The 27,091-nt window shown below is 39.5% G+C and overlaps 1 protein-coding gene across 2 annotated transcripts in view; it reads left to right on the top strand.

The window, feature by feature from the left end:
• MED13L (mediator complex subunit 13L) overlaps nucleotides 1-27,091 on the top strand; it is a 203,718-nt gene that overhangs the window by 74,695 nt on the left and 101,932 nt on the right. For both annotated transcript variants that reach the window (XM_075110712.1, XM_075110714.1), the window contains one exon: nucleotides 22,405-22,489. In XM_075110712.1, coding sequence (XP_074966813.1) covers nucleotides 22,405-22,489 — 85 coding nt within the window. The remainder of the gene's footprint in view (nucleotides 1-22,404; nucleotides 22,490-27,091) is intronic.

Here is a 27,091-nt window from a genome sequence, read left to right as displayed (position 1 = left end):
TTATTCATGTTCTTGAGGAAGTGAGAGATTTTTTTATCTATCTTATTCTCCTCTGACTCCCCTGAGTCAAAATGAGGGTTGCTGTAGAACATGGGAAGGTTTGAGCCTGGCGTACCTGTGGGACGATGTCAGGATGCTGAAGCTAGAGGCTTATCCTGTGAGGCAGAAGGGAGGGGATGAAGGAGCCCTGTGAAAACTGCGTTCTGCATTTGTGCCTTGTTCCTGACCTGCTCTTTCCATCACCTTAAAACTCACTTTCTCTTGTGCAGCCAAATGTAAGATCTACTTTGGGCCTGTGGGACTAAGAGGCCTTGCTGTGAGCATAAATGCAGGATATGTATTAGACTGCACTATTTGATATTAAAGGGTAGGGAATAGGTTGACTGGAGTCTTCTCTAAACGGTTAGGAGCAGGTATGTATGTCAGTACTTGAGACAAGCTAAGGGGCGAGAAGTGGTTCTAGAAGAAAAGAAATTCTGGGTAAGAAGTGAAAAATTGTGGTGAAGGGAGTCTCTGGCATTTCTAGACTGTTTATTAATTCTTCTTTTGTTGTCGTCTAAATTATAGTTTGCTTTGTATCCTTGGACTAGCAAACTCTTGACTACAAAGTTCAGTGGCAAATAACAGAATCCCAGGTTGGAAGGGACCTCAGGTTGGGCTAGATGGTCCCTTTCTGGGAAGAGCGCAGTCTAGACAAGATGGCCCAGCACCCTGTCCAGACGACTCTTGAAGGTGTTCGACGTGACCGAGTCAACCCCTTCCCTGGGGAGATTATATGATATTTATATGATAATCTATTAGTATTTTGTACAGCGGGGACCAGAACTGCACACAGTACTCGAGGTGTGGCCTGACAAGCGCTGAGTGGAGCGGGATGATGACTTCTTTCTCTCTGCTGGCGATGCCCTTTTTGATGCAACCCAGCATCCTGTTGGCCTGCTTGGCTGCAGCAGCCGCTGTTTGATGCCGGTATCCAGATCACATATGAATATGCTGAATAACATTGGGCCCAATATCGATCCCTGGGGGACCCCACTAGTGACAGGTTGCCAGTTAGAGAAAGAGCTATTTGCCACCACCATAGTAGTGGTGTTCAGGGTTGGTTTTTTTTATTTATTTTTTTTTTGGAAGGAGAGAGGAGGAGTGGTTTCAGTGTGTCCTGAGAAATGATCAGTATTAATTTATTAAATTAGCCAGGCCGAAGACCTCAAAGATTGCTTCAGTACATTCTCTTATGACTGTATATGTCATCTCTTCTCTCCAGGCACAGGTCCGTGCGAGTGGGGTGTGCAGCACGGAAAGCCTCTCCTCCGGGGCAGCTTTCTGTGAATAGCAGCTTCTGAGACTGTATGGCATGAGCAAAGTGAAGTGATTGCTTTTAAAAGGTCCATTGTAAACTTAAATATAATTGTCAACAGAGATTACAATATTAACAGTGTCTTCCTCTCCCAGATGCTGTACAAATATTATCCAATTAATCAAATATATCTGGGCAGTCAAAATAAACAACCTTGCAGTGATGCGTGTCTGTAGAGAGCAGGAGAAAATGATGCTATTGTCTGTGGAGGGGACAGTCACTCTGGTGGTATGTCACCGGGGTGGACTCGGGGTTCTTCACAGCTGCAGGAGTGGAGTCTTCAGACAATTTCTTGTAAAGCTCCAGATGAAATTTGTTTGGTCAGAAATTCATTTGTGACTTAATTTGTCTGTGTTACAGAGCCAAAAAGTGATCCAGTGAAACTGAATTGGTTGAATGTTTTAGGCAGCAGACAGACAGCAAAAATAAGTTTACAGCAGCTCATGGTTAACATTACCTGTCATATACATGTATCACCTATCAGCCGTGTATTTTGGCCCTATAAAAGACAGCTAGTTTCTGACTTAGAGGTAGTATGTTTCCCCAAACTTAGTAAAAATGATGTGCAAAAATAAACACAGCACATCGCACATCTGTTCAGTTACTCGTGAGTCCTAATTCTATACAATCAGGTGCATCTTTTAATAAATTTTGAAAAATCAGGGCTTGTTGACATTCTAGATATGGTCAATCACTTTTTTAAGGTTTTTAAAAAAAGGAAGTTTAATAATCATAATACTGAGAATTGTCTGAGAATCTGTATGTTGTAGGGTTTTTTCTAAGCAGTAATCACAGGGCCTACTTAACTAACTCCATATGGCCAAAAGCATGTAGTCAGCCTTTAAGTGGGACAGAGAGTGTTGGAGTCTTAATGAAATATGCAGTAATCATCAGGGCTGTGTTAGCTCTTTGCATTATTTCACACTGCTGCTTTGAAACAAAGAACAGGATGTGGCACATTTAATGCTTTCCCCTTGAGAATCAGTTGGAGTAAAGTTCAATTTTTAATTCAAAAGGCAAGGGAAGCTGTTATGGAATTAAAGATGTGGATGCTGCCCAGATGAGCTATAAATAACTGATCCATGAACAGCAAAACCTCTCTAATAGTCATGAAAAGATAAATGTACACCCCTACAACAGCAGACTCATCCTAAACCTTTTCTCTCAGATTTGTTTGGGTTTTTTTCTTTTATTTCTTTATCTCTGAGTAATTTAGTTGTAAGAAATGGCAACTGGTTGAACTGAATTAACTGGGAGATAAAAATAAGAATTGTACCTTGCATATATAATTGCAAGTGCCTTTCATTTCATTGGTACATGAATCTCTTCTCACCGTATATTTCGCGATTCACGCTCTGTGTGATCCTGTGTGAGGGAACACTTAATGCTTGTGTCTATTGCGGTGTCCTTACAACCCGTGCTGCTTGGTTTTCCGAGGCATGAGGAATGGAGCGGCAGCAGTCTTCATTCTTTTGACTCCTGTCATTATTTTTTCGATTGACTGTCGCGGTCCAATTTACTGTTTAGCTTCTGGTGTCAAGTTGGTATGGCCAATGGATTTGGTAGATTTTAAGCAATATCAAAGAGGTGTTGAAATTGCTTCTGTCTCTAGCTGACTAGCATACTGAACTGACACACACCGAGACTTCACAGCTTAGTGTCAAAATTTACTTAGCTTCGTTCATGAGTCTAGAAGTCTGAAACAGGTGAGCTAGCAAGGACTGTATTATTTGATGGTAATTCCTGGGTCATGGCAAGGTCAAGAGTATTCCAATACCTTTCTGACTGGTGAATCTGTAGTTCTTTACCAGTAACGTCATGGAAGGATGCGTCTTGCCAGCAAGCTGCAGTGGGATCCTTCTGACATATGGCTATGGTCCTTGCAGACATCGAATCCTACCTTGTTTTCTAGCTGTTGAAAAGGCGGCTTGCGTAGATAAGGTAGGTGTACTCTTGCAGGGGCTTCTTGGTTAAAAATAACATACCAAAGAGCAGTAGTTTCTGTAGGGTAACTTTTCTTTTTTGGCAGAATTCCCGAAGTGGAAATGTTCTTGTAGTGAGGTAGTATTTCAATCTTGATAGATTTGAAATGGATTTTGAGTGTTCTCCCTCCCATTCTGGTTTTTTGGATTAAAATGTATTCTGGTATCCACTGGGCAGCTAGCCAGTATGAACTTAACAGCTTCCACTGAAAAGCCTTTGTGTTCCAGAGTTTTAGTGTGCACTTGTTTGACATGAATATCTCAGTTTGGAAGGTATCATTCCTAAGCATTTTGAGGACCTAATAACATTACACACCCACTTTTTAAAAAAAAAGAAAAAAACAAATGTGTAGAAGCATCTGTAGAACTTTTGGTAATATTTCCTTGAATAACAAATTTATTTGAAAATTCATATAATGTTTTTAAAGCGTGGTGATGAGCTTAAGATCCTTGTTATTTTTATTTATATATGTGTATATGTATATGTTTACATGCTCATCTTCTTTTGATGCACTGAAGAAATAGTTTATTAAACAGCTACAGGATGATCTTCTTTAGTTTGTAGTTTACAAATGAGCCAAAGGAAAAGTTAATTCATTTTTTTCTGCTTAGTTAAGCTTGTATTTGAGTCTGTAACTTCTACCAAAATTAGCTCATTTACCAATACCTGTTTGCACAGTAGAGCACTTCCTGCATGTCTGTAACCGCTACTTTGAGTATTCTCCAAGTACCTTCAGCACGTAAAGAATCCTGTTCTTTGGCAAGTCACTTAAGCGCACAGTTAAATTCTTTCCCCACTTACTCTGTCACTTCCTAATGGTTTGTGTCAGTCATCTCAAAACCACTTCTGTTGCCCTGTATTGGGCTGTGACTGTTACAGGAAGGAGTCACTGTTGTTCTGAAATTATCGGTTCGTGTAAGTCAGAGTTGCTGAGAATTAAGCAAGCAGTAGGTTCAAAGAAACTCTCATTAATCTTGGCAGCAGTTTAATTTTGCCATCTTATTTACTTACCTGGTGTGGTGTTAGAGAGCAGACGCAGTGACAGCGTGTGCTGTTCAGAATGGAACTTCAGCCGTAAAGCATGAACCTGTCTCTTGTCGCAGAGAAATGGCATGGAGGACGTGTGTCTGTCTGTCTTGAGAGATCCAAATGGTGATTTAATCTAGTTGTATTTCATGTGCCTCTAGTATAATCTTTTTAATCATAATGTTCATGTATTATGTGGTATTTTTTTTCTAAACCGCTTCGATGTAAATTAATATCTGTACATTAATGTTGTTGGTTTAAGGTATCCTTGCCTGGGATATGGGACAGGGAGAAGATGCAAACATCTCGATAGTTCTGTACTTCTGTAATGGTTGGATTAAGGAGAAGCTGTCAGTTCATACTGTAGCTAGGATCTTAGCATTTCCAACGTAATAAAGTCTGAGTTGTACAGTAACCTTGTAAGCTGTCCTTATATGCGTGATGCTAAATATTGTCCTTAACCTTGTCTTGGAAGCTGCTGCAGCACCAATGGATGCAGCAGTACTGAGTCTGCGATAGACATTTTGTAATAATGCTGGCTGTGTATAGTGAACAAGAGGAAAAGACTTTTAAATCTTTTGGACTAATTTGTGTCTGATGTCATGTTAAAAGGCATTTTAAAATACGTAGAGACCAAGAGGAAGCTGAGTGGGGTAGACTTTTTGAAATACAGAATAAATATAGCATTCAAATGGTGACATCTTGTCAAAAGACAAGACAATCGAAACAGTTCCTGTGAAATGCAAAAAAAAAATGACAGTACTGAGAACATCGAGTATATATTGCGTTGCAGATTTGCTGGCAATTCATTGTGGATTTGTTGGGAATGAGAAGAATCTTAGGTAGAAAACAACAAAGTTTTCCCATTGCGGTATGAATCTTTTGCTTATGCTGAAAGATAACTTAGTGGAAGTGAACTACTTGTGAAATAATTTGTCTGTCTCTTACTGTTCTTTCTTGAAAAAGATTGTCATTTGTGGTGAAATTCTTCCTCATGCTTAAAGGTAGGAACGTCATGCCTTTTCTGCCCAGGTTCTGGTAGTTTTTTCATAGCTTGATTGGTTTAAATCTTAACACAAATGAAGAATACCAATAATTTTCCAGAATTACCCACATTGACCAAATTTTTATTCTTCTCTGAAATCACAGGTAAAGCCCACCACTTTTATGGCTGAAAGTAAGTGTTGGAGATAGATGTTAAAGGCTAGCAGTAGTGGCCCTTATTTTTTACTAAAACAGAGGTGGTACAACTACTTTAGACATTAAATCTTCTCTAATAATTGTTACTAGAAAGAAGCTGCATATTTCCATGTGTTGAATGTGTTTGAATGTGCTAATGCTTCAATGTAATAAGAAGAAAGGCGCCACAGAACGTCGGTGTTGGTGGTTATTTGTGAAATCAAGACGTACGTTGCTTCTCGAGTGATACTTTCTGCAGAATACTAGGGCAGTCTTCATGTGTCTGTAGAATGAAGTTTATGGGAGATAACTGCCGCCGTGGTTATGTTGAAAGCTAATTCAGAGGTGCACGACCAGTGTAGTGCTGGTGATGGTGGGATGAGTAGTCGAGTGGGGTTGGGGCAGGAGGCACAGCTGTATGGAAAGCTCTGATCAGAAGGTAAGGAGCATCAAGATTGATACAGGGGATAATTTTTATGTAAGACAGCTTAAGATGGTAGCTCAGGCCAGTTGCATCTAGAGTTATTAAACGGGGATTATCTCCCTATTTGCTACCCTCTCTGAGCAACCTAGATAGGTTTTGTAGAAATTCAGATGTATTATATCTAGATTTTTATGCCAGCAAAATAGTATCTGGAGTAATTGTAATGTTTTGTGCTTAAAAGCAAAGGCTTCTTACAGGCTGTATGGGTATCGAATAAACAGGGAGTAAAGAATAAAAGAAAATAAATAAGAAAATAAATTACAATATCAGTAGTGTCAATCATTGATCTGTTGGTTATATTTGATAATTGCTTTTTATCAGGATAAAGAATATATAACTGACTAAATTTCCAACAGGATATGTTTCCAGTTGTTTTCTATTCTGCCTGGGGGGCGGGGGGGGGGGGGGGGGAAGTAAGCAAAACCCAGCCTTGTAGTACTTTTCAGTTGGAAGCCTCATTTGCTGTCAGATTATGTTTAAATGTTACAAGCTAGTGAAATTCTTTGGCCAAGAGAGATCAAGCTGAGCAGTGCTGCCAACTTGTTGTGATATTTCAGATGGGGATTTTTCATTGCTAATTTGCAGTTTAAACTCGAGCACTGTGATTTTTATTTAGCAGTGTAGGAGTGTGTGTGTGGTTGCAGCAGTTAAGGGTTGCTTTTTACATCCATAGCATGACAAAGTCAATTAAGTATGGCTTTTCTGCTTCTGTTGTAAGTAGGTGAGAATTTGTGTATGGTTGTAGGCGTTCTGAAGTGAAAGATTTATCATATATGTAAAGTCAGCTTATTTTGCTTACATGAAGGACGGCCACACTTCTTGCAGGCAGTCTTTTGGGTATATAGTTACACATGTACTTACTTTTTTACAATAAAATTGTTGACACAAAGGGAAAATTATGATGCCCATTACAGTATCTAAATGTCAGTTAAAACAAGCTGACACCAGATTTTTTTTTTCTTTTCTTTCTTTTCTCTGCCCCCCCATATTTGACTGTGATCCCACAGATTCCCTGTCGTATTCAGTCAGTATCCTGAATTTGCTTGTTAAATTTCTGGAGCGTCCAGTGGAGTTGGTTTGATGTATGTGAGCGGAGGCTGTGGCCTAAGGCAAGCACAAAAGGACGAAACACTTCAGTGCTGTGCAAGTGCTGTCTGAAGCTAATGCACGGTGACGTGGGCTGCATGGTCAGCCAGAACAGAGCTTCGGCTGAGGGCATAGGGAGACCGCTGGGATCACAGCGTCAGCTCTGATTTCAATTAAGTCTTTGCAGAGAGTTCTGTGCGTAGGTCCTTCTGCTTGACAGCTAAGGTCTTTCTTCTAGGATGCGTAAATAGATGGTTGTTATTTACTGAGATATTAGGGAAAAATTAAATAGACTGAACTATAATCTTCTTATAGCTGTGTTTTTAAACAGGATTACATTTTTTTAATAAAGTAAAAATGCAATTTTATAAAACTTAAAGTTTTTTTAGAAATAGCATTTTTGTATTCTCATGTAGAGCGAACCCCTGGGATAGATGCACAGAAAGGTTCTGAGTGCAGAACGAAGCTGCACGGCTGCGTGTGCATAGCACTGTCCTTGAGTGAATTTGTCTAAATCGCTGCTAGGTGCCAGCTTGTGAGTGTGCAGTACTGCTCTGTGTGGATTGATGAGACCAAATTTCCGCCGGCATGGAGATCTCTGCATTTCATACTGCATCCCGCAGGCGTTCCTCCAACACTTGTGCTGCTCTTGCTAATGGTTGGTTCCATTTGATGGTTTTGATATTTCACCGTGGTGCTACAGAGTGTGTTCAAGGCTACCTTGTAGGCTTGTCTACTTTTTATTGCCCTTTGACGCTGGACTTTCTTAAGTATGTAGACTTATAGCGGGAATATCCTTCAAGGAAGATGAATTCTTAATGTTGCTCCTCGTACAGTAGCTTTTGCTTAACTATTCAGAGCTTGTCTACCTGGCTGCGTCTCTGCTGGTGTGCCTGTGCTAGTGGCTGCGCGCCACTGGAGATGTATTATTTCTAGAAGAGGGACCTACAGGGTGTGGGAATTGAATTAAACGGTCCCCATCAAGAAACGTTTTGGAAGTGCACAATTAATGTGGATCTACAACCTTGGTTTCTCTAAATGGGAATGGGCAACAAGGAAAGCACCAGTACAAAGAAAAGAAAGTCAAGATGGATAACGGGTGGCATTTCTCCTTGCTTCCTTTGGGTTACACTTCAGAAAGAAATCCACTTGTGTGGCAAAATGGTCTGTCCTTTGAGGTGCCTTAGCTCTTAAACTAACCCTCACTTTATACTTAAAGCTGAAGGCTGGCAGGTGGAGGTACGACTCCACAGCCTGCCCCCTTTCCCCAGCCATGTTCTTGCACGTGACATTTTTTTCCTGTGTCTTGTTTCCAGTATCCAGAAGAAGACAACCTCGACCAAGGTGATGTCGGTGTGTGGCTGTTTTGCCCTTTAAGCTACTGAATTAAAAATAAGAGCAGAAACACAGTGTATAGGTGACCTTTTGCTAACAGAGTTGTTCAGGTTATTCCAAAACACCTGATGCACATGTGCACCTGCTGTAGAATTGATGCTAATGGTAATGTGGCAAAGAAAAGCAGTTTGCTGTGAGGGACCCAGCTTGGGAGGGTTACTTTTCATTAGTAGCAGCAGATCTCATAAGCAAGTGAATCAAACAAGTTAAGACAGGGAGTTAAAACATCTTCCAAAGCCTAGTAAACCTGTACTTAGAGAATACCTCACTTTTAAGGTGTCAAGAAAATATTGTTATTTTCTATTTGTTCAACTATTTAAGAGCCATTTGAGTTTCGGAGAGATTGAGTGGCAAGGACTTGTTACACATATTTTCCCTCTTTCTGCCGGTTCCTTCTCCCCAGATAGGTGGGGCATAGGAACAAAAAGGTATTTAATGAATTATGATGCAGAGCTAAGTAGTGAGAGACTCTGAGGAAAAGGCTAAGACTCCTCATTAGATTGAATGGGGAAGCGGAAGCCACAGATAAGACCAGGGAAAATAAACCTAGATTGTGAAAGATGAGATCTGTTCTGTTGTCTGAAGTTGTGTACATTTTGGATGGCTGATTTGAATGCTTTGATTCCTGCCCCTGGGCCCACCCCCCATTTCTCATGCAATTCAAGTTTGAAAAGGGGAAGAACACCGTACCACTGTACATACCACTGTTAAGACACTGTGTGTCTTTCGACTTAATTAAATCCAGTTTCAGAAAAGCTAAATTGTTTGGGAAGAAGATTAAACAAGACAGTTTGACTAATTGAAAATGAGAGAAATCCTGGATTCTCTTCATTCTGAAAGATGTAAAGTGACTGAACATTGGCTGAGCTTTATACTGTATTATACTTCTCTAAGCTAAATTATTCTTTCCTTCTCTCTCTGTATATCTACAGAAAAAGTACATTAACTTATCATAGTCCTAACTACAATTTTAATAAGGACAGAGCAAAACTGTTTACTGTTTATTCCTGGAGTCCTTGGAGAGCAAAACTTTAGAAATATGTACAGGTAATAATTTTTAAGGGCAGTCCGCAACCCTGACTTTTCAGAAATCAAATACTTGCATTCGCCATCCTTCTGACATGGCCCATATGCAATAAATATAACTGGTTATTCAAAAGTTAGCTGGAGGAAAAGGAAAAGGAGAGTGTCACGTACCATTGCGGGGATGGTTAGCCACTGCCTGATACTTAAGGTGAGAGTTCTGAAACAACTATGATGTTTTCAGCCATAGTGAAAAGCTAAATTACAGAAGTGCTATTATATTTGTTGCTGAGGAGGGCCCGCTGTGCAGGTAACGGTCCAATAAAATTGAAGAGTAAAATGAAATAGGTAATTTGTAGTCTTGTAGGTAGCCCTTACATAGGGAAGTGTTCGGCAATACTAAATTAAAATACAAACATAGGTGTCTCTTTCCTGTTTGTGATTTGTACAACAGTTGCTTATTCTTAAATATGCTTCCTTCGATGAGTTCTTATTATTCTCCTGCTTACAAGCCCTTTAACTTTGTTTCTGCAATGAAGATGTAACAATTTATGACATCACATTAATATCCATGGCAACAGACTGTAAAGTGAACAACATATTACATTTGCATTGCAGAAACAGCGGAGAGAGAGATGGCTCCTGTTGAAACACGGAGATGTGAAATAACTCGGAGATGTGAAATAACTCCAACAGTGAATACAGGAGATGCCTGTGAAGGGGGAATTTTTTTTGTAGATGTGTTTTCCCAAATTTTGTAAAACTGATCTTTAAAAGGAGTTCCAAGTACAAAAGAGCCAGAAGTTGCATCACTTTTTTAGTTGAATAGAAAGTCATCATTTCTTCCTGGGCCATTCCTCTCGGTGCCTGCTTATCCTCAGGGGAATCGTTCTCAGCTGCGTCTTCTGTTCGCAGTAACTCTCGTAGAGATCTTTGCAGAGGAGATCAGTATAGAACAGGCCTTGTTTAAATTAATAATTGCTGTAAATATTTAGCTTTAATGATTATGAGAAAAGGTGCATATCTGATTGTCTCAGGTTAGTTTGTAAAATCTTGATGCGTAGTTTATTGTTGTGCACAATTCCAAGGATTCACTTAGTTCCAGAATGGCTCTCCAGTCTTCAGTAATTTGTTTTTTTCTGTCCCCAATACTGCACGCCGTGTTGTGTTGCCTGCTTGGGGTGGGTGTGTGTATAATACTGTTAATAAATCAGTATAAATAAATATATTCTTATAAATAAGAATATGCTGATTCAGAAGTTGTTTTTCTGTTCCCATCTGAAAGAGCATCTGTAGTATTCCCTCTTGAAAGGGCAGACTGGAGCAGACGTGGGTAGGGAGGGAGAGTGGTTGTTTCCCAATAGCGAGCTTTTAGTACTTGTGGTTTGGGGCAGTCCTGTGTTTGCCCCTCTTGCTTTGGCTGGCCAGCCCTACAAACAGCCCTGTGTTGTGCTTGTCTGATTGCCAGTTTTGATGTTTCTGTGAAGGGGGAGGAAGAATCTGAGCACATCTACGCTGGTGAATTTTGTAGTTGAAGGTTCCTTTTTGAAAGATGCTGCCAGCATAGGAATTGTAATAATAGGTAGCGTTAGCGAAGCTCTGCATTATAAAAAAAGCTACCTCCGTGTAGCACGGTCCCTAATCACTGCGCAGCCTGCTTAAGGGTGAACTTAATAACTCAGAAATTTTGAAACTTTCTAGGAAAGACCAAATGTGTGAAACAGTTTAAAATCAAAGATGCCTGAAAATATATAAGTATCTGTTCAACCAATGGAAGTAATAGACATATGGATTTCCAGCGATCTTATTTAGCCTTTCTCAAGGAATCATTATACAGATTTGATACTGGGCACTTTGTCTAGATTATTTTTCAAGCCATTCTGCTTTTAAAGCTGTTTCATGAGGGTTTGATTTTAAAAGTAGCAATTACATTGTTCCTACTCAAAATCTGCCTTCTTCCAATACATTTATTACTGAATGTGGTCATTTTTTTCAGAAGTTTTATTTTTAGCATGTATGATCTTGTATCCTTCTCTTAATCTGAAAAACAGATCCTGCATGAAGAGTCTGGGAACTGGTTACATGCAGCTCCCTCTGCCGGCGCTCTGTCAGAAGATGACAAAAATATATTTAAAAACCTGCTTGACGTTCTGTTGCCTAAATATCGGACCACTTTGTTGGTAGAACTCAGTTCATGGTGGTGTTGCACAAAAGCTGTTATTTCTCTTCTACTTCAGTTTAAATAGTGGCAAACTACAGTAAACATTTGCTGACAGAAGAGCACAAAGTATTGCAGCATGCTTCTTGGGGAGCACTAAAATCAGGAATGAACAAACAACCAGAATGACAAAAATATGCTTGTCTTGTCTCTGAAGTCTTTCCTAGCCTTTTATTCTCTGCCTGTGGTTTTGAAAGTCTGCTGTTCTCTCAAAAAAAAGACGTATATGTGAGTGGAACGGTTTGCGCTGCCACAATTTCAAAAAGAGACTTTTTTCAACCATTTCTGCTGTTCTTAATACCTAAACTTAAGATGCTTTTTAATTTAAAAAAAAAAAAAAAAAAAGTAACAAAACGGAGAGTCTGGAAATTTACCTTTTCGTCTGAAAATACAGTACTGCATTTACAAGCATCAAGTCTGACCATAGGCATTTTTGCAATGATGGTAGGTTATTGCTGAACCCTGACTCTCTGCTTCTAAAGTATGTGTAAACATTGTAAGCTGGAATTTATTGCTTAACTCTGCCACTCAAAAAGCTGCCAGCGATATTGAATTTGGTTTTGCCTATTGCTGACTATTCTGTTCTATTTGCATATTTGGGGATTGATGGGTGGGGTTTGGGTTTTTTGAAATTGCTTAAACTTTTGCTTCAGCCGGTTCTTCAGTAAAAAAAAATAGCAAAGTCAATTTTGTAGTTCACACCTGTGTAAAATACTATAATGAATTCCAGGAGGGAGGTAAGGAAAACAAGTAGTAAAATAAGCTTTAAAACATTATTTTCAAGTGATATATTAACCAGAAGCAAATGTGTTTGCTCCACTCTTTTTCTAGTTTTCAAAAAGTAATATGAAGAGGACTTAGCTAAAATGTTCCACATATAATGGAATTATTGTTGCAGTTCACACTTAAAATGTTTAGCTGTTACGTGTTTGTGGTATGTGATGTATGTTTAAAATGGGGCGCTGTTATAAAAATATTTCCAATATTCCTTAGTTAAATCAAAATCTTGTTTCCTCGCAATATAGCATTACAAGCACGTTAAGGAAAGGAAGACTTTCTAATGAAAATTGTTATTTCTATAACTATTAGGTTGAAAAAAGATAAAGGAAAAGAAGAAAATAGTAGTCTGGGGGCTGTAAGTAATGACACGATACCAAAAGGAGGTGTGACCTGAGAAGACAATAAGCACAAGTCTTAATTTTGACACAGAATAGTAAGTTCAAATTTTAGCTAACGGAAAGCCAAATATTTACTTGGTTGAATAAGCATACAACTGAGATGGAAATGCTGTAGTGTTTTGTTCCACAACGTACAGCCTAGCTGGGTGCAAGGAAGATAGCCGTGATCACGGGAAGGTTGGGCAACATCACTCCGTCGAATTGTTTATGCATGTATATTTGGGTGGGTTGGAGATCTTGTCTTTCTTACATTTATAATCTTAACGTGTCAATTAAAATCTGTGGCAGACTACGAGCATATTGTAAAGCAGCAAATAATAATCAAAACAGCTGGCTTTCTTAAAGATGATTATATTCTTTCCTGTCTATAAATGTGCTCGTTGTGTAACGCGAATGCATTAGCCTCCGCGAAATGCAAGAAATGAAAGGCAGCAAGAAGCAGTTCCATTGTTGTCACTCCAGGCATGTCTAATGAATCGTGTTTCCATGTTCTCTTGGTCACGCTGCAGAGTGCCCTTAACCAGGGCTAAGCCTCCTGTAAAATGCTCTTTAGGATGATTGCAGCAGGCGCAGCAATGCCGACTGCGGGGGGGCGGGGAGCGGACGCTGCTGAGCGCCCTGCTTTCCCCTACAGCTGCAGGGATTACTCACCAGGGCTGGCGCAGGAGCCGTGGCCAACTGTTTGAGTGGCGAGTGGAAGGCTTTTCAGGGACTTGGCTCATCAGAAGTGCAGTTTAAAATGGAACCGTCTGTCTTGAGCTGGGCGATTGTTCTTAAGGCAAACCTGCGTTCAAGACGAGGGAGGAAAGCATCCTGGTACCGCTTTCCAAAATGATCTGTCTGTATTTCAGGAATGACGTCTTGCATACTTTATAAGTGAGAAAAGACTTTTGGTTCCTTTCGCTTTCCAAGTACGGATTAATACGACTGTATTTTTCCTAAGAACAAGCCTTGTGTTCCTCTGGTGATGGCTGAACTTGCTCTGATTTCTCTTTCGAGACTCGCTGCCCTCGTACATCTTGTTACCTCCAACGGAGCTCCTTGACTGTAACGGATGGGGGAATATGCTCAACGTGCTATCGATGAAAAACAACACTTATGTTTAGAGAAGAAAAATAAAAGCCCAGACTCTCATTGCATTATGGGTGCAGAGACAAAAGTCTTCCTGATGCAGATTTAATTCAGTAGTTTTATTTTCTTTGAACTGAGAAAGATCAAAAGGCAGAAGCGGGGAGTTTGCAGCTGATGTGTGGCTTGCACTGGCTCTAAGTCCAAGGCAGTCAGTGAAAATGGGAGGAAATGAGGAAAACTTGGAGATGTGGAAGGGGAAAGAGGAGAGCAAATCAAGTTTGGAGAGCAGAGATTGTTTCTGTGATTAGGAAAGCATAGTAATACTTTAAAAAAATGATTTTCCTTCAAAATTTTTTGAGTTACTTTTATGTTCTTTTGAGAAACTATTTTTAATGTCCTTATACCAAAGAGTTGAAGAGGGAAACGAGATGGAACAGAAAGTGAAAAGTTCAGAAATGTGGGGGGAAATGCTAGAAAATCCCAGGAGTAAACTTCAGAAAGTACTTCTTTCTTAGCCCTGAACACGTCAGAGAAAGGTGCTGAGAATCTCTCCGAACATTTAGTCTGTTGTCACTATGGTCAGGTTAATGCTTTTCACCTATAGGAAATACCTCTGCAAAGAAATATAAAGTAGCTTGAAAATAAAACTGCTTAACACAAATACGTGGTGGGACAAATGAAACAGTGTAAATCAGGGATTTGGGGGGAATTTTCTGGCGCGCGAGAGCAGGTTTCACGCTGCAAACAGCTTCCTGCTTTACTTTGGGAAGCAGTGGAAACCGCGTTAAAAAATGTGCTATATTTATGTTCATTTTAGTCTTTCCTGGGACAGAGCTGGTGATTGTAAAAGGCATTCAAAGCAAAAACCACACAGCAAACCTGACTATTTTATTTGGAGTCTCTTACATCTCAAAAGCGAGCTGCTTGGTTCTCTGGCACGGCTAAATTTGCATTCCTACATAGAAAGCAGACTTGAGCTATAATTACACAGAAATGTTTATACTGATTCCATAGATGATAATTTTGGTTTTGGAGAAGTTAGATATTACCCCTGGATTTTTTGCATGTTTTGAAGCGCACTTCTAAAGAACTAGCAGTGATGACATATTTTGTGTGACCAATTTGTTCCTAGTGCCCTGTGAAATGTCACAGTTAACATGACGCTGAGAAAACCCCACCGTGAGGATCTGCGTTGTGGTGTGTTATGAAAGGCAAAAGAGATTGTGCAGGAGTAGAGGAATTTGAGAGTGTGGGACAGGAAGAGGGAGGGAATGTAACATTTAATATATTTTATAAAAACAATTTTGCACCTACTGGGGGCGAGGAAGCAATAAAAGTCATACTTTAAGTAGCGCTAACATAATCTAAGTGCAGATAGTTACCTACCATCTGTTTTTCAATAAATAGCTATTACGCTAATTTCTGTTTCAATGCGCAACAATTAAAGCATTGTGGTATTCCTGGGATATTCAGCAGCTGTTGCCTTTGAAGGTTTTATTTATCTTTTAAGTGCAACAATTCTAGTTTCATAGTCAACTCTGCTTCAAAGTGTTAGTTTTTATGTAGAAAATTGTGGTCCATTGAAATGCAAACTTGGGTCGTGTCTGAACAGCAATCTTGAGCGATAGTCTTCATTAATATTCTGATCTCCCTGGAAGCGTGGTGCGGGCCTTGTGCTGTGAAGGATACCTTGGCAGGACATGGACTGCAAGTGCTTCTGTACGTGTAGAGCACGGTCGCGGTGCTTCACGCGAGCTCTGTCTGCAAACAGGTTAACAGGAACGGATCCTTCTGGTGAGCGTTTCCTCTGTATCGGTTCATTGTTGGCTGACGAGCTGGCTTGGGAGACAGAGAGCCAAGATGAATTCTCAGTACTGTAAGACTGAGCAGGACAATTTCCCTACAATCATAACCAGCGCAAGGAAATTAAATCTTTAAGTGGGTTGAATCTGATTTAGTAATAAGTCAATTTAATCACTAATGACTTCAAACGCAGATTTTACAAGGTGATCAATGGCAGTATAACAATGATCGATCAATAGCATTGCATTTAATTGGATTTTTATGGGTATAATATAGTTTTTCAGAATTAATGTACCATTGCATTGCTTTGTTATTCTTTTAACTCAATTTTTTAGAAGAAATGATGCTTCAAAATGCTATTTGGTCTTTGAAATATTGTTTTAAGGGCACATTAATAAAAACTAGAATGAAAAATTAAATGCTTGCTTTTAGTAATTGAATTTCTGATTTTGTTCAAGTTATTTGGCCGTGTGTTTTTAAAACCTGTGTCTACACAGGGAACCACCCCAACTGCCCGCCTCCCCCCGTCATATTTCATGGTAACGAGAGACAAAATATCAAAGAGTAAGCAGGAGCGTGTACTGCTCTGAATATGAATCCTGAGTAGCTGAGTAGCTCCCCTTCCTCAGCAGTTTGACATAATAATCTTCCCTCGAAGTAATCTCCTTGTCCCATGTGTCCTGCTTTAATCTATCAGTATTTCTGCAGTGTGCAGCAAGAAATTGATTTTCAGTAATTTTAATGGCTGAATAACTGGTCCTGTCCCAGAGTGTTTTTTCATATTTGCAGTGGCCAATGTGGTAACTGAAGTCAGTGTTCTGGATAATAGGTTTCATTAGTTTTGATGCCTGAGGTAAAAAAGCAGTAGGTGGGAATAAAGACTGTTTTTGATGTCTAGACGTTCATTTCAGCTGTTGCTGCAATATGATACATTAAAAGGAAATATGTAACATAGCTCTGAGGAAATATGTATTCTTTGAAACTAATTCTACTTTTAAACTGCATAAGGCTATGTGACCTGAATTATTAAAATGTGGGTGGCTGCCTTTCTTAAAGGTATAACTATTTCTGCAATGCCGACACAGCCTCGACTTGCTTTCTCTCCTTCCTATATTTCTTTTAAGTAAAATATGTCAGTTTGGTCACTGAAGCAGAACAAAGATCTTATTATCTTTCCAGTATCTCTGCTGGGAGAGCTAAAATTATTGAAGTATTTGCTTTGATATTTTGCTGTGACTTCTCTCCTTGAAATTTTTATAATGGTTCTTTTTTTTTGAGAACATGGCTGGCTTCATAAAAATCGTTGGACACTTTGAAGACCTTAATATCTCTGACTTGAAAATAAAAAAAGACCCCAAGCCAACTAAGCTACTCATTAATGTATGTTTAAATGATAAATTTCTGGTGTAAGTCTAAATTATCGTAGTTGCCTTTAATTCTTTTTAACATCCGATCTGCAAGGATAGACTGAAAAATCAGCACAAATGTTCTATTCATTTTTTGAACCTATGAAAACAAAATTATAACAAACATTCTAAAACTTCATACGTGAGGCTATCGATTGATTCCCATTCTATATGGAGACTAGCAGTGAGATGTGGCACTGCAGTCGTAACCCATAAGTGTCAAATAGGCTTTTTTTCTTTTTGGATTTTCTGCTAATAATACCTTGGCAATGAAAAAATAAAAAGTATTTTCTCTGTAGCAGATTTGTTTGCAGTTGAAAAACACAGCATTGTGTTCTTTTTCAGGTGTTGTAACCAGAAGTTTTTTCACCGGTAACTTTTATTTTTGCTACACAACGCCCTGCCAGCTTACACGGAATTATGTTTTGCCGTTGTGTTTGTTAAAACATTGGTTTGGTGTTTTATTAGCTTTCCATGAAAATTTTAATTACTATTTATATTTCCCCTTTCTCAACTCTTATAAACAATGATGCGTCCTCAGATAAATTAATAGAATATACTTGTACAAAACTGGCTATACCAAGCCTTTAACTCCCCACCCACAACCCCCTTTTGAAAGATACTGAAAATTTCACACTTCTGTTTGGATCCACGTGCTGCTTCAGTGCTCTCCACTGGGTTTAGAGAGCATATACCGAGAATGATACAGTAAGGGCACTTAGACTGACTGTGTCAGCGAAGCAGTTTATAGAATTACAGTTAATGGCAGAGATGACCTTATCTTCTTGTTTTTTTTCAGACAATCCTGATTTTTAGAGATGGAATATTAATAGACTTAGTTTTGTTTATTTTGGGAGGCGATTTCATTTAAACCAACGAAATGCACATAGTAGTAGCTTGTTTTGTTGACGAATGTAAGCGGTGAAGTTGTCCCTCTGTTGCAGGACAAACAGCGAGGAGGGGATGAACTGCCTGTTTTACAAGACAGTGAATGCTACTCCCAGTTGTCATCCTTGACCACTCTGGAACGTACACATGCTTAGATAAGGTCGTTAGCATATACAGATATAAAATATATATATACACACACAGATAGAGATGGAGGTATCTTTCTATATAAACCTATCGCAGTAGAGGATCAGTAGATCTGACAGGTCACACAGGTGAGGAGGAGCTTGGACTCCTGGAGGTCATCCATACTGACATCCTGCTCAGGATGGGAGCGACACAAACAGCGGATCAGATTAGTGATGGCTTTGTCTGCCCAGGTCCTGGAGAGTGGTGACCCGCAGTTTTGTGCAATCTGCTTTGCTGCTTCTCCAAAACTCTTGTCTCCTCTCTGACTTTCATGGAGAAAAAAGTAGTTACCTTCCCTGTCGTACTCTTTCTCTTACTAAAATTCAATCTCTACTTGATTCTTCCCCTAGAAGTTTTCTTTTTTGAAGGTGGCTTTCACAGCTGTTGTATCCTATCAAATTTGTTGCCTCTAAAAAGAAATATTTCAACTTAGAGTAACAGAAAATACTTTCAGGACAGGCTGTGGGTGCTTGGCATAAGCACGTGCAGCACCTGCTCTCTGTTAGCTGTGTGCCTGAAAATGCTATCAGGCAGCACTGAAAGGCTGATGAGGGCCTGAGTGGAAAGCATTGAGTGTTAAAAGCATTACCAGTCACAGACAGAGACCAACAATTGTTTCCTAGTCTTCAATCTTCTATAAGGATTTTAAAATATTCTTCAAAATCTCAAATCTAGTTACGTTGTTACAGCGTGAGGAATTTGCATTTACGGGGATAGTCTAACCTCTAGTGTTTTGCCAAGTTTTGTTACTGGTCACCAAATTTGCATCTTGAAGTTGTAACTTGTTCCAGTCATTTAAGCTCTTTCCTTTCGGAGGCTGGATCGGGAAGGCAAAGAGCAGCGAGGCAGTGAAACGCTGCAGTTCTGGTTTTTTTTTTTCCCCTCCCCGTTTGTAGTGCAACAGGCATATGTACGTACTCTCCGTTGCAAGATGAACATTTTTAGTTGGATGAGGTAGTATTAGAGGTAATTACAGTAAGTATAGTGCATTAATGTATCTGGGAATCAAAGGCATTATTTATTATAGGAAGATGGTTATGAAGATGTCATGATATGTTTAGAGTTAAATTTAATAGGGAAATAATGTTTTTCCGTTTCATATATAATTTATGTGAATGCCAAGTAATAGAAAAGCCAGTTCGGAGAATGAGAATATTGAGGGGTGATACCACTTCAGGCTTTTTCCTCTTTTCCCTGTCCCACTCAGCTGCTCCTCAGCCAGTCTGATCTCATTGGCAGACTTGACCATGGGGAATTCCCTACCCCAGGACCTCCACCATGAGGTTAACGCTGCTGCATTTTTTCTGCTTTTCCTAGGCTTTGGGACACATTCCCTGGCGTAGCAGTTCCTTCTCCTGAGTGCATGGTAACTGTGAATGCGGCTTTTTGCGCTGTGCGGAGAGGCAGAGTGCTGCCAATTGCCATGCCCTTGTTCTCAGTCCCTTCTGCTGGGACACACAGGCCTTTCATGTCACACCAGTCCTGGGGAGAGGGGTCTCACTTCGTGGAAGAGTAATAGCATGGTAGAGCCCAAAGAGGAGCTGTGCTAGTCACAGCTAAGCAGGGCAAAAGAATGCAGGTAATGTCCAGCAGAATTTGGATTTCAAGTGATTCCAACTCTACAGAATCTTACTTTATAAATAGCGTAAAGCAGTGTGATCCGACCTTATTTCTCCTGGAGTCAGTGGCAAAATTATACCTGCAGAAGACAGTTTTGAGAGCTGATATAAGCTGTTCTTCAGCTGGGTCCCATTAGTTTGTTGTGCATACTTGGGAGTAGATAGTTATGATTGAGAACTGGCTGTGAGAAGTTCCCTGTAAAATCATGGAATAGATTATCTTCTCCCCCATTTTGCCTGAAGTTCTTAATGCAGGGGCAGTACTGGCTTCTGGCATGGATGCTCCGATAGGATTAGGATGAAATTAAAGAATAACTTAATGCTGTGTAACCGGGAATTTCTTTTGACTTTTTACAGATTCTGTCCATTTCATGACACTGTCTGAAAATTTCAATTTTTACTTAAATATGGAGTTTTCATAGAGGTGAACTCAGGCGTGTGATCTCTCTCATACAGTAACATATAACTGTTTACATATTTGAGAATTGTGTGATTTTTTTCAAGTGCAAGACTGTACCGGGCAGTTTATTAGGCTTCAGTAGTTCTGAACTGTATAGAATTTATACATCAATAGTTCTGAAAATGCATGGAGATTCTGAAGTTTCTTAAGAATACTGTTTTAAACATGAAATCTGAGGCCGTGTGAAGTTCTGTCTAGTAAACAGCTATGGTGTGTTACATACTCGGTGTCAGTAAGGTTTTGCAAGCATTAAAGGGGCCTTTAATGGTTTTACAGGGGAAGATACTTGGCTCGTGCTTGTGCCCAAAAGCACAAATCTGCCTTTTCGTTCTTCTGAGGAAGTAACGGTGCTATTCGATAAGGTGATTCAGGTACTAAAGCTCTGGCTTTTTCATTCTGTAAAAGGAGAGAGACTCTGTTACCAATATTATCATATCACAACATTACACATTCAAAAAACGTGCCTCTTCTTGTTTGAGGTTCTATGACTTACTTAAGACTAAGTTACTGGGAGAAGCAGCAGGATAATGAACAATGCAGGGTTTTGAAGCTTTGAAGCTGTAGTTGAAGACTGCTGGCAATATTAGTGTTTTTCATACAGCAGAAACTCCTTAGAAGCTTTACTTTAAACGTGATTGTAGAGTGAACTTGTCATGGCTTAACCCCACGGGCAGGCAGGGGCTCAGCCAGCCCCAGGACAGCAGGGCTCCATCACGCGTAACTGTCTTGGGAAGCCAAACGCCATCGCTCCCAACGTCCCCCCCCTTCCTCCTTCTTCCCCCAGCTCTATGTGCAGGCATGATGTCATACGGTGTGGGACATCCCTGGGGTCAGTTGGGGTCAGCTGTCCCGGCCGTGTCCCTCCCAACCCCTTGTGTCCCCCCAGCCCACTCGCTGGTGGGGTGAGAGGCAGCAAAGACCTTGGCTCTGTGTAATCCAGGCTCAGCAGGAAGGAAAACATCCCTGGGCTGTCAGCGCTGCTTCCAGCACAAATCCAAAACACAGCCCCATGTGAGCCACTACGGAGAAAATTAACTCCATCCCAGCCAAAACCAGCACACAACTGTACTTAGGTAATAGTCTCTTCATGATAGACATGCTGTTGGAAGGTTTCATTCTTTAAATTGGTAAGGAGGGGTGTTAAGTATTTGGTTTTTAACATGCTGTAGAAACTTATGTTTGCATTTCTAAAGATCTGCAAAGTATTCCTGTAAAATTGAAATGATGGAACTCAGGCAATTAACAAATTCTTACTCCTTGACAAAGTTACTTAAACATCTGTTTTTACTCTGCAGCTGAGATTGCATCTTCTGGCTGAATAAGGTTCAGAATCTGATACAGGCATACCAAAAATAGTTTTACTCTTGGTAGCTTTAGCATCTAAAAGCAGTGGAGTAAGGACAGCAGGTATTTTCGAGGTTTGTGTATCCTTCAGATGACTAGTTTATGCTGCAGTCCACTGAGAGAAATGAATAGGTTATTTTTTTAACTCTAAAATCTCTGCAGTTTGGTACTGAGTTTACAGTTTTAATTTTGGAATAAAAAGCTGCTGTGTATTTCCTGTACTTGCTGTGTATTGCTTAAATGACAATAGCTAAGACAGTACGATGGAGCAATTTCATTTGATTGTGACAGCGAGAGGTTCAGGATAGTTGTTTAATGTTTAAGTTATGTAAATTGATTTTACACCTTCAATGATTCACTTTGTTTCTTGATTGCTTCTGCATTTAAGTTTAAAAGGATGTTTCTGCAGCTGTGGCAAAGAATGATCATGAATTCCTCACCCCCCTGCTTTAGTATTTAGCTACAAACAAATGTGTTTTGCTTTTATGCTTTTGTGGTTCGTGTTTTTTTTTTTTTAATTCAAAGTTGGTGTCTTCAGCAAGTGAAGATTAAAGCTTCCTTGGCAATATGGGTAATAGTTGAAACAGTTTCATGAAACATGCTGCTGTTGAAAATTAAAGCTGTTGGGGTTACGTTTTGTATAAATGTTCCGTATTTTCCTATTCTGAGCATGTTGACGTTTTATGTTTTTGTAGTGGTGGAAGAGGGATTGTGGGAGAATGGACTTTCCTATGAGTGTAGGACCCTGCTCTTCAAAGCAATTCATAATCTTCTGGAAAGGTAAGAAAAACCCTACTGCACTCATGTTTTGTTTTGATATTTAAAATAACGCAGGATACCTACAGACCACTTGTGTTGTTACTGATCTTAAACCCACATTTTTTTGGAGGTAGAACTTTAGTGCAAGAGGCACTTGGGATAGAGATGGCTGACTCTGGTGATGCAGCATAAAATGATGTGCAGGCTAATTAAACACTTACACAAAGAATAATCTTGATATATATTCTTGTGTTCTTGTTGGGGAGCTGTTTCAAAAGCAAGTGCTTACGGAGAATAATTGTAGCTGACCCCCAAGCCCTTTGATGAGGTCAAATAGTACACATCTTAACAGATAACGTTAAAATATCTTAATTCTGTTCTTCCAGTCATCCTAATGATGTGTGTGTTACCATTTGACTAAATTTGTGCACAATATTCAGGGTGACGTTAAACAGTTCGTGGCTCTGGCAGGCCCAACGCATCCTAGCTTTGCTTTCGTTGTCTTGAGATATGTATGCCTATATATACACACACACATATTATATATAGTATGCATATAGTATAATATGTTATAATGCTGTTTTATATATTACATAGTATTAATTATTATATTTAATTATTTATAAATAATGTATATTTAAATACAACACAAATTTCTATTCTGTGATATATAATTATATAAAGTACTACATATTCATATATATTGTAATTTTATGTTAAAATAGCATAGATTTATAAATATTGTATATTGAAGATATATATTCATATGTATATGACTTGACTGCAAAGTTATTCTGTGATTAGTTAATACACTTAGGGTTTTTTCTTCTTAATCCAGCTATCAACTCTTAAGCTTACTGAAGATTATCTCATTATTAGGCCTTCAGTGTATGACGTTGCATCTTGGACTAGTGCATTTTATTCCTTCTCTGTTACTGCAGTTCTTCAGGTCATCGTCACCTTCCTGTATTATATCTCAGTTCTTCTTTTGTATATTTGGAGATCTTCTCAGAATTAAGTGTCATTATGCTAGTCCCACTTTTTCTGAATTTATAATACTAATGACAACAAAAGAAATATAATGCACTTCTCCTGTACCTTTGTGTTACAGTAATTTTGCAGAATGTAGCATTGAGTCTTTTTTTCATTCAGATGATGAGCTAATTGAAAATACTTTTACCTTGTCTCATTTAGTATCCTGTTTGCTTTGATGTAGATTTACTAGTGATCAGGTTTGCATTATGTTCCTGAGGTTGTGTACCCCTGCGTGTAGTAACACTCCCCTTGACTGTTAGTTACCTGTCCCTGTCTGCTAGCAAGTGAGGTTTGGGTGCCTGCCTATGTGCATGTACACACGTGCAAGGTTGTATTTCCTATTTTCTATCTCATCGGCCTTCTTAGGGCATCTTTACATAAGTAATATGCTACTTAGAGTGAATAAAAGTATAAAAATTAATTTCCCAGTCTCGGATGTTCACTACTTCTTTTGTAGCTTTCCAGTGTAATGGGAAAAATAATTTTATACGTGTTATTAATCTGTGGTACCCAGCCAGATGACTTCTAAGGATGACTCCTAGTGGATATTTTTATTCATTGGACCTTTTTAAGCTGGTGAAGTAAACTTTTAATAATTTTTTTAAAAAAAACCAATAACTTAATGAAATCAGTTGGCAGAGTTAGCAGAGTTAGCTCCCTTGCCATGTGCCCAGGGCAGCGCCGGGCCGGCCGGGCCGGCCGCAGAGGGGGCCCTGCTCCCAGCTGTGCCGAGCTGCCGTGAGGCACGCCGGCAGGAGCACCCTTCGCTTAGGAGTCTTCTGACCAAGTAGTTGTCGATGGGACTTGGGACGGTAGGTTACCAAATACCTATCCAATTAGCTGCCTCAATTTTACAGAATTATTGGTGAGTTTAAGTTACATACTTTTCAAGGGTGTTTTTTTGTTTCTCATAGCAAATCTTAACCTAATATAATTATTTTATTTTAAATAATAGCAATAAGCGTGTAGGTATTATTAAAAAGAGAAATAACACTCTAATCTTTAAAGGCACATTTTATCCTGTGTCTAGGAAAAGCTTGATTAATAAAAAAATCTTGAATTTCTTTTTGATCTTATCAGAAAGTGACAGGGCTGTTGCATGTGCTTGAAGTTTTGGGGTTGGTTTTTTTTGTTTGTTTGTTTATTTTGTAGTTAGCGAAGGACAGATTTTCTTCTCTGGAAAACCTCTTGCGTCCCACCAAGACATAATTTCCTTAGCAGGGCAGCTTGGTCTTTCTGGCTAGCTACAGGGGTGGGTATCCGAGCTGCACGAGCAGCGCGGCCGCTGTGGCAGGAGAGCCGGCGCTGCCGCAGGCCTCCCGCCGGCCAGAGGAGCCCACAGCACCGCGCCTCTGCCCTGTTCAAGGAAGAAAGCGGCAGCTGGAGAAGGCGCATGGAAAAACTGCTGGTGCAGGAAAACCTGGCTGCAGGAAGCAAATGGTGGCAGGAGGAACCACAGTGCACGTGACCCCTCCTCCTCCTCCTCCTCCTCCTCCTCCTCCTCCTCCTCCTCCTTCTCCTCCTCCTCCTCCTCCTTCTCCTCCTCCTCCTCCTCTTCCTCCTCCTCCTTTGCCACCGCCTCACCAAGGAGTTGGGAGGGACTGAGTGAAACCTGCAGCAAAAATACAAGAAGGTGTGACTAGGAAGAAGAGAGGGGAGTTGTTTGTTTTAAGTTGACCCTGGGAAGGGCAAGAAAGGGTGTATACAAAACTCTTTATGTTATTTCTTTTCTTCTCAGTACCCAAATTAGCGATTAAAAGTTTAATTTAATTGGCAATTTAGAAAACGCTAGAAGATCTGAGGAAATAATACTCAAAATGTTATGGTATTATTTCATAATCATTAGTGTGCCCTTGTCAGGTCATTTTTTTCATTAAAAAAATCTGAAATACGAGAGGTCAAGTGACAGTGAAATTCTCTAACAGCTGTACTGCTTCGGAAGAAAACATCACTCAGCCTTAACTAGAGAAATGAGCCAAGGAGTTCAGAGTATTTTATGCCCTTATTTCATATGATTAAATAACTGCTTTTAAGTGTGTACTCATTTGGGATTTTATTACTAGCTTTTTTGGTTTTTTTACACAAGTTCATTGTTACAGCTTACTGTTAAAAACTGGTTACTACTGAGTGCTTAAACAACAAAAATAGTGCCATACTGCCATTAATTGTTCACTCAGCCAAATCTCTGAAATCCGTGCTTCTGCAGTCACGGCTCCCATTTCGTATGGGGTTATACCTTAAGTAGCCTGTGATTTAGCTTAGCACGTGAGGGTTGGCTGATTTTTAAGGCCAAGTTTACTCATGAAGACTTTTTTTCTAGGAAAGTAACATTAGTTTGAGTCAGTTAAACCTGCCATCGTGAGACATGATGAGGTGGCATTGAAGAGTGAGTGGTGGGGGCGAGTTTATTATATTTTTTTGCTAGTACAGATTATTTTCTTTAGGGATCTGATGTAAACTTCGCAGACTTCCTTTTGTTTGTATAAAGTGCGCCAACACTGACAGACTTTCTCTGATAGCAAATATTTCCTAGGGAAGCAGTTGCTGAAGCTTAGTCCCCACTCCCCAGCCCCCCACCCCCCAGCACAAGAGCAGGGTCTTTAGATCTCTGCTGGTTTAGCGTTTGTATTCAGTTTAAGATATTGATATATAGTTGGATTCTCTTTGCTTTAATTGAGAAAGTGCTCTTAGAATTTTCTTCAGCCTGGCTTTAGCTCTGGAAAACCCTGCCAAGTTTATACAGAAGAATTAGGAATGTATTAGTATCTACATTGTCCGTCGTCCATTTCCTATCTGTCTTCTAGGCATGCTTTTGAAGTATAGATCACAGAGGCTTTTTTTAAACCTTGCAGAATGTGCTTTCCCAGAAGTTTCATGTGGTTTTTAATTTTTTTTGCTTTGTTTTGGCTAATCTCTAGCAACTGCTATAGAAATAAACTACTGGAAAACTTTGAAGAACGGAGAAGCATAGTTCTTCCATCTAAATAAAGAAATACTGATTGGACATGAAATGTATAGGGAAAACTCATATATTGCTCATAATCATAAATAAACCACTAGCAACAAATGACCGATTTTTCTGAATTTTTGAAACACAAATATTTCCCTTACTAGAAGATTTTACTTCATACCAAATTGCTCTATGTGATCCCTTGGGCAGTATGTTCAACTGCATGTTTAATGTATGAAGCATACTTAAATGGTGTTGGCATATTGCTAGTGTGATTCATCTGTACAGGTGGACTTAGAAAGGCATCCAGCACGCCTTAACTTGTCAACCTAAATTGGTTATTGATCGCTTTGCATTCTCAGTGGCTTTTTTTTTTAAAGCCACAGGATATACAGTTTCTATAAAGAAATGGCGTACTTCTAAACAGACCACAGAAAACAAGTAGCTTATTGCTCTAAATTTAGTGACGATGGAACGTGTGTGTTGGAGTGAGGTTTTCTGAGAGGAAATGGTAATTATGGAAGTTTCAACACCTGAGATCATGCTGTGAATCCCATGAAGGAAAAATAGTTCACTGTTAATATTTGGTTAATAGGATTTTCTGTCATTCATATACTGTATGCCATTTACATGCCACA

Source organism: Phalacrocorax aristotelis, chromosome 15 (assembly GCF_949628215.1).
Source record: "Phalacrocorax aristotelis chromosome 15, bGulAri2.1, whole genome shotgun sequence".
Classification (NCBI taxonomy): Eukaryota; Metazoa; Chordata; class Aves; order Suliformes; family Phalacrocoracidae; genus Phalacrocorax; species Phalacrocorax aristotelis.
Note: the sequence above shows the minus strand (reverse complement) of the source record. Positions and strands in the feature narration are given on the sequence as shown.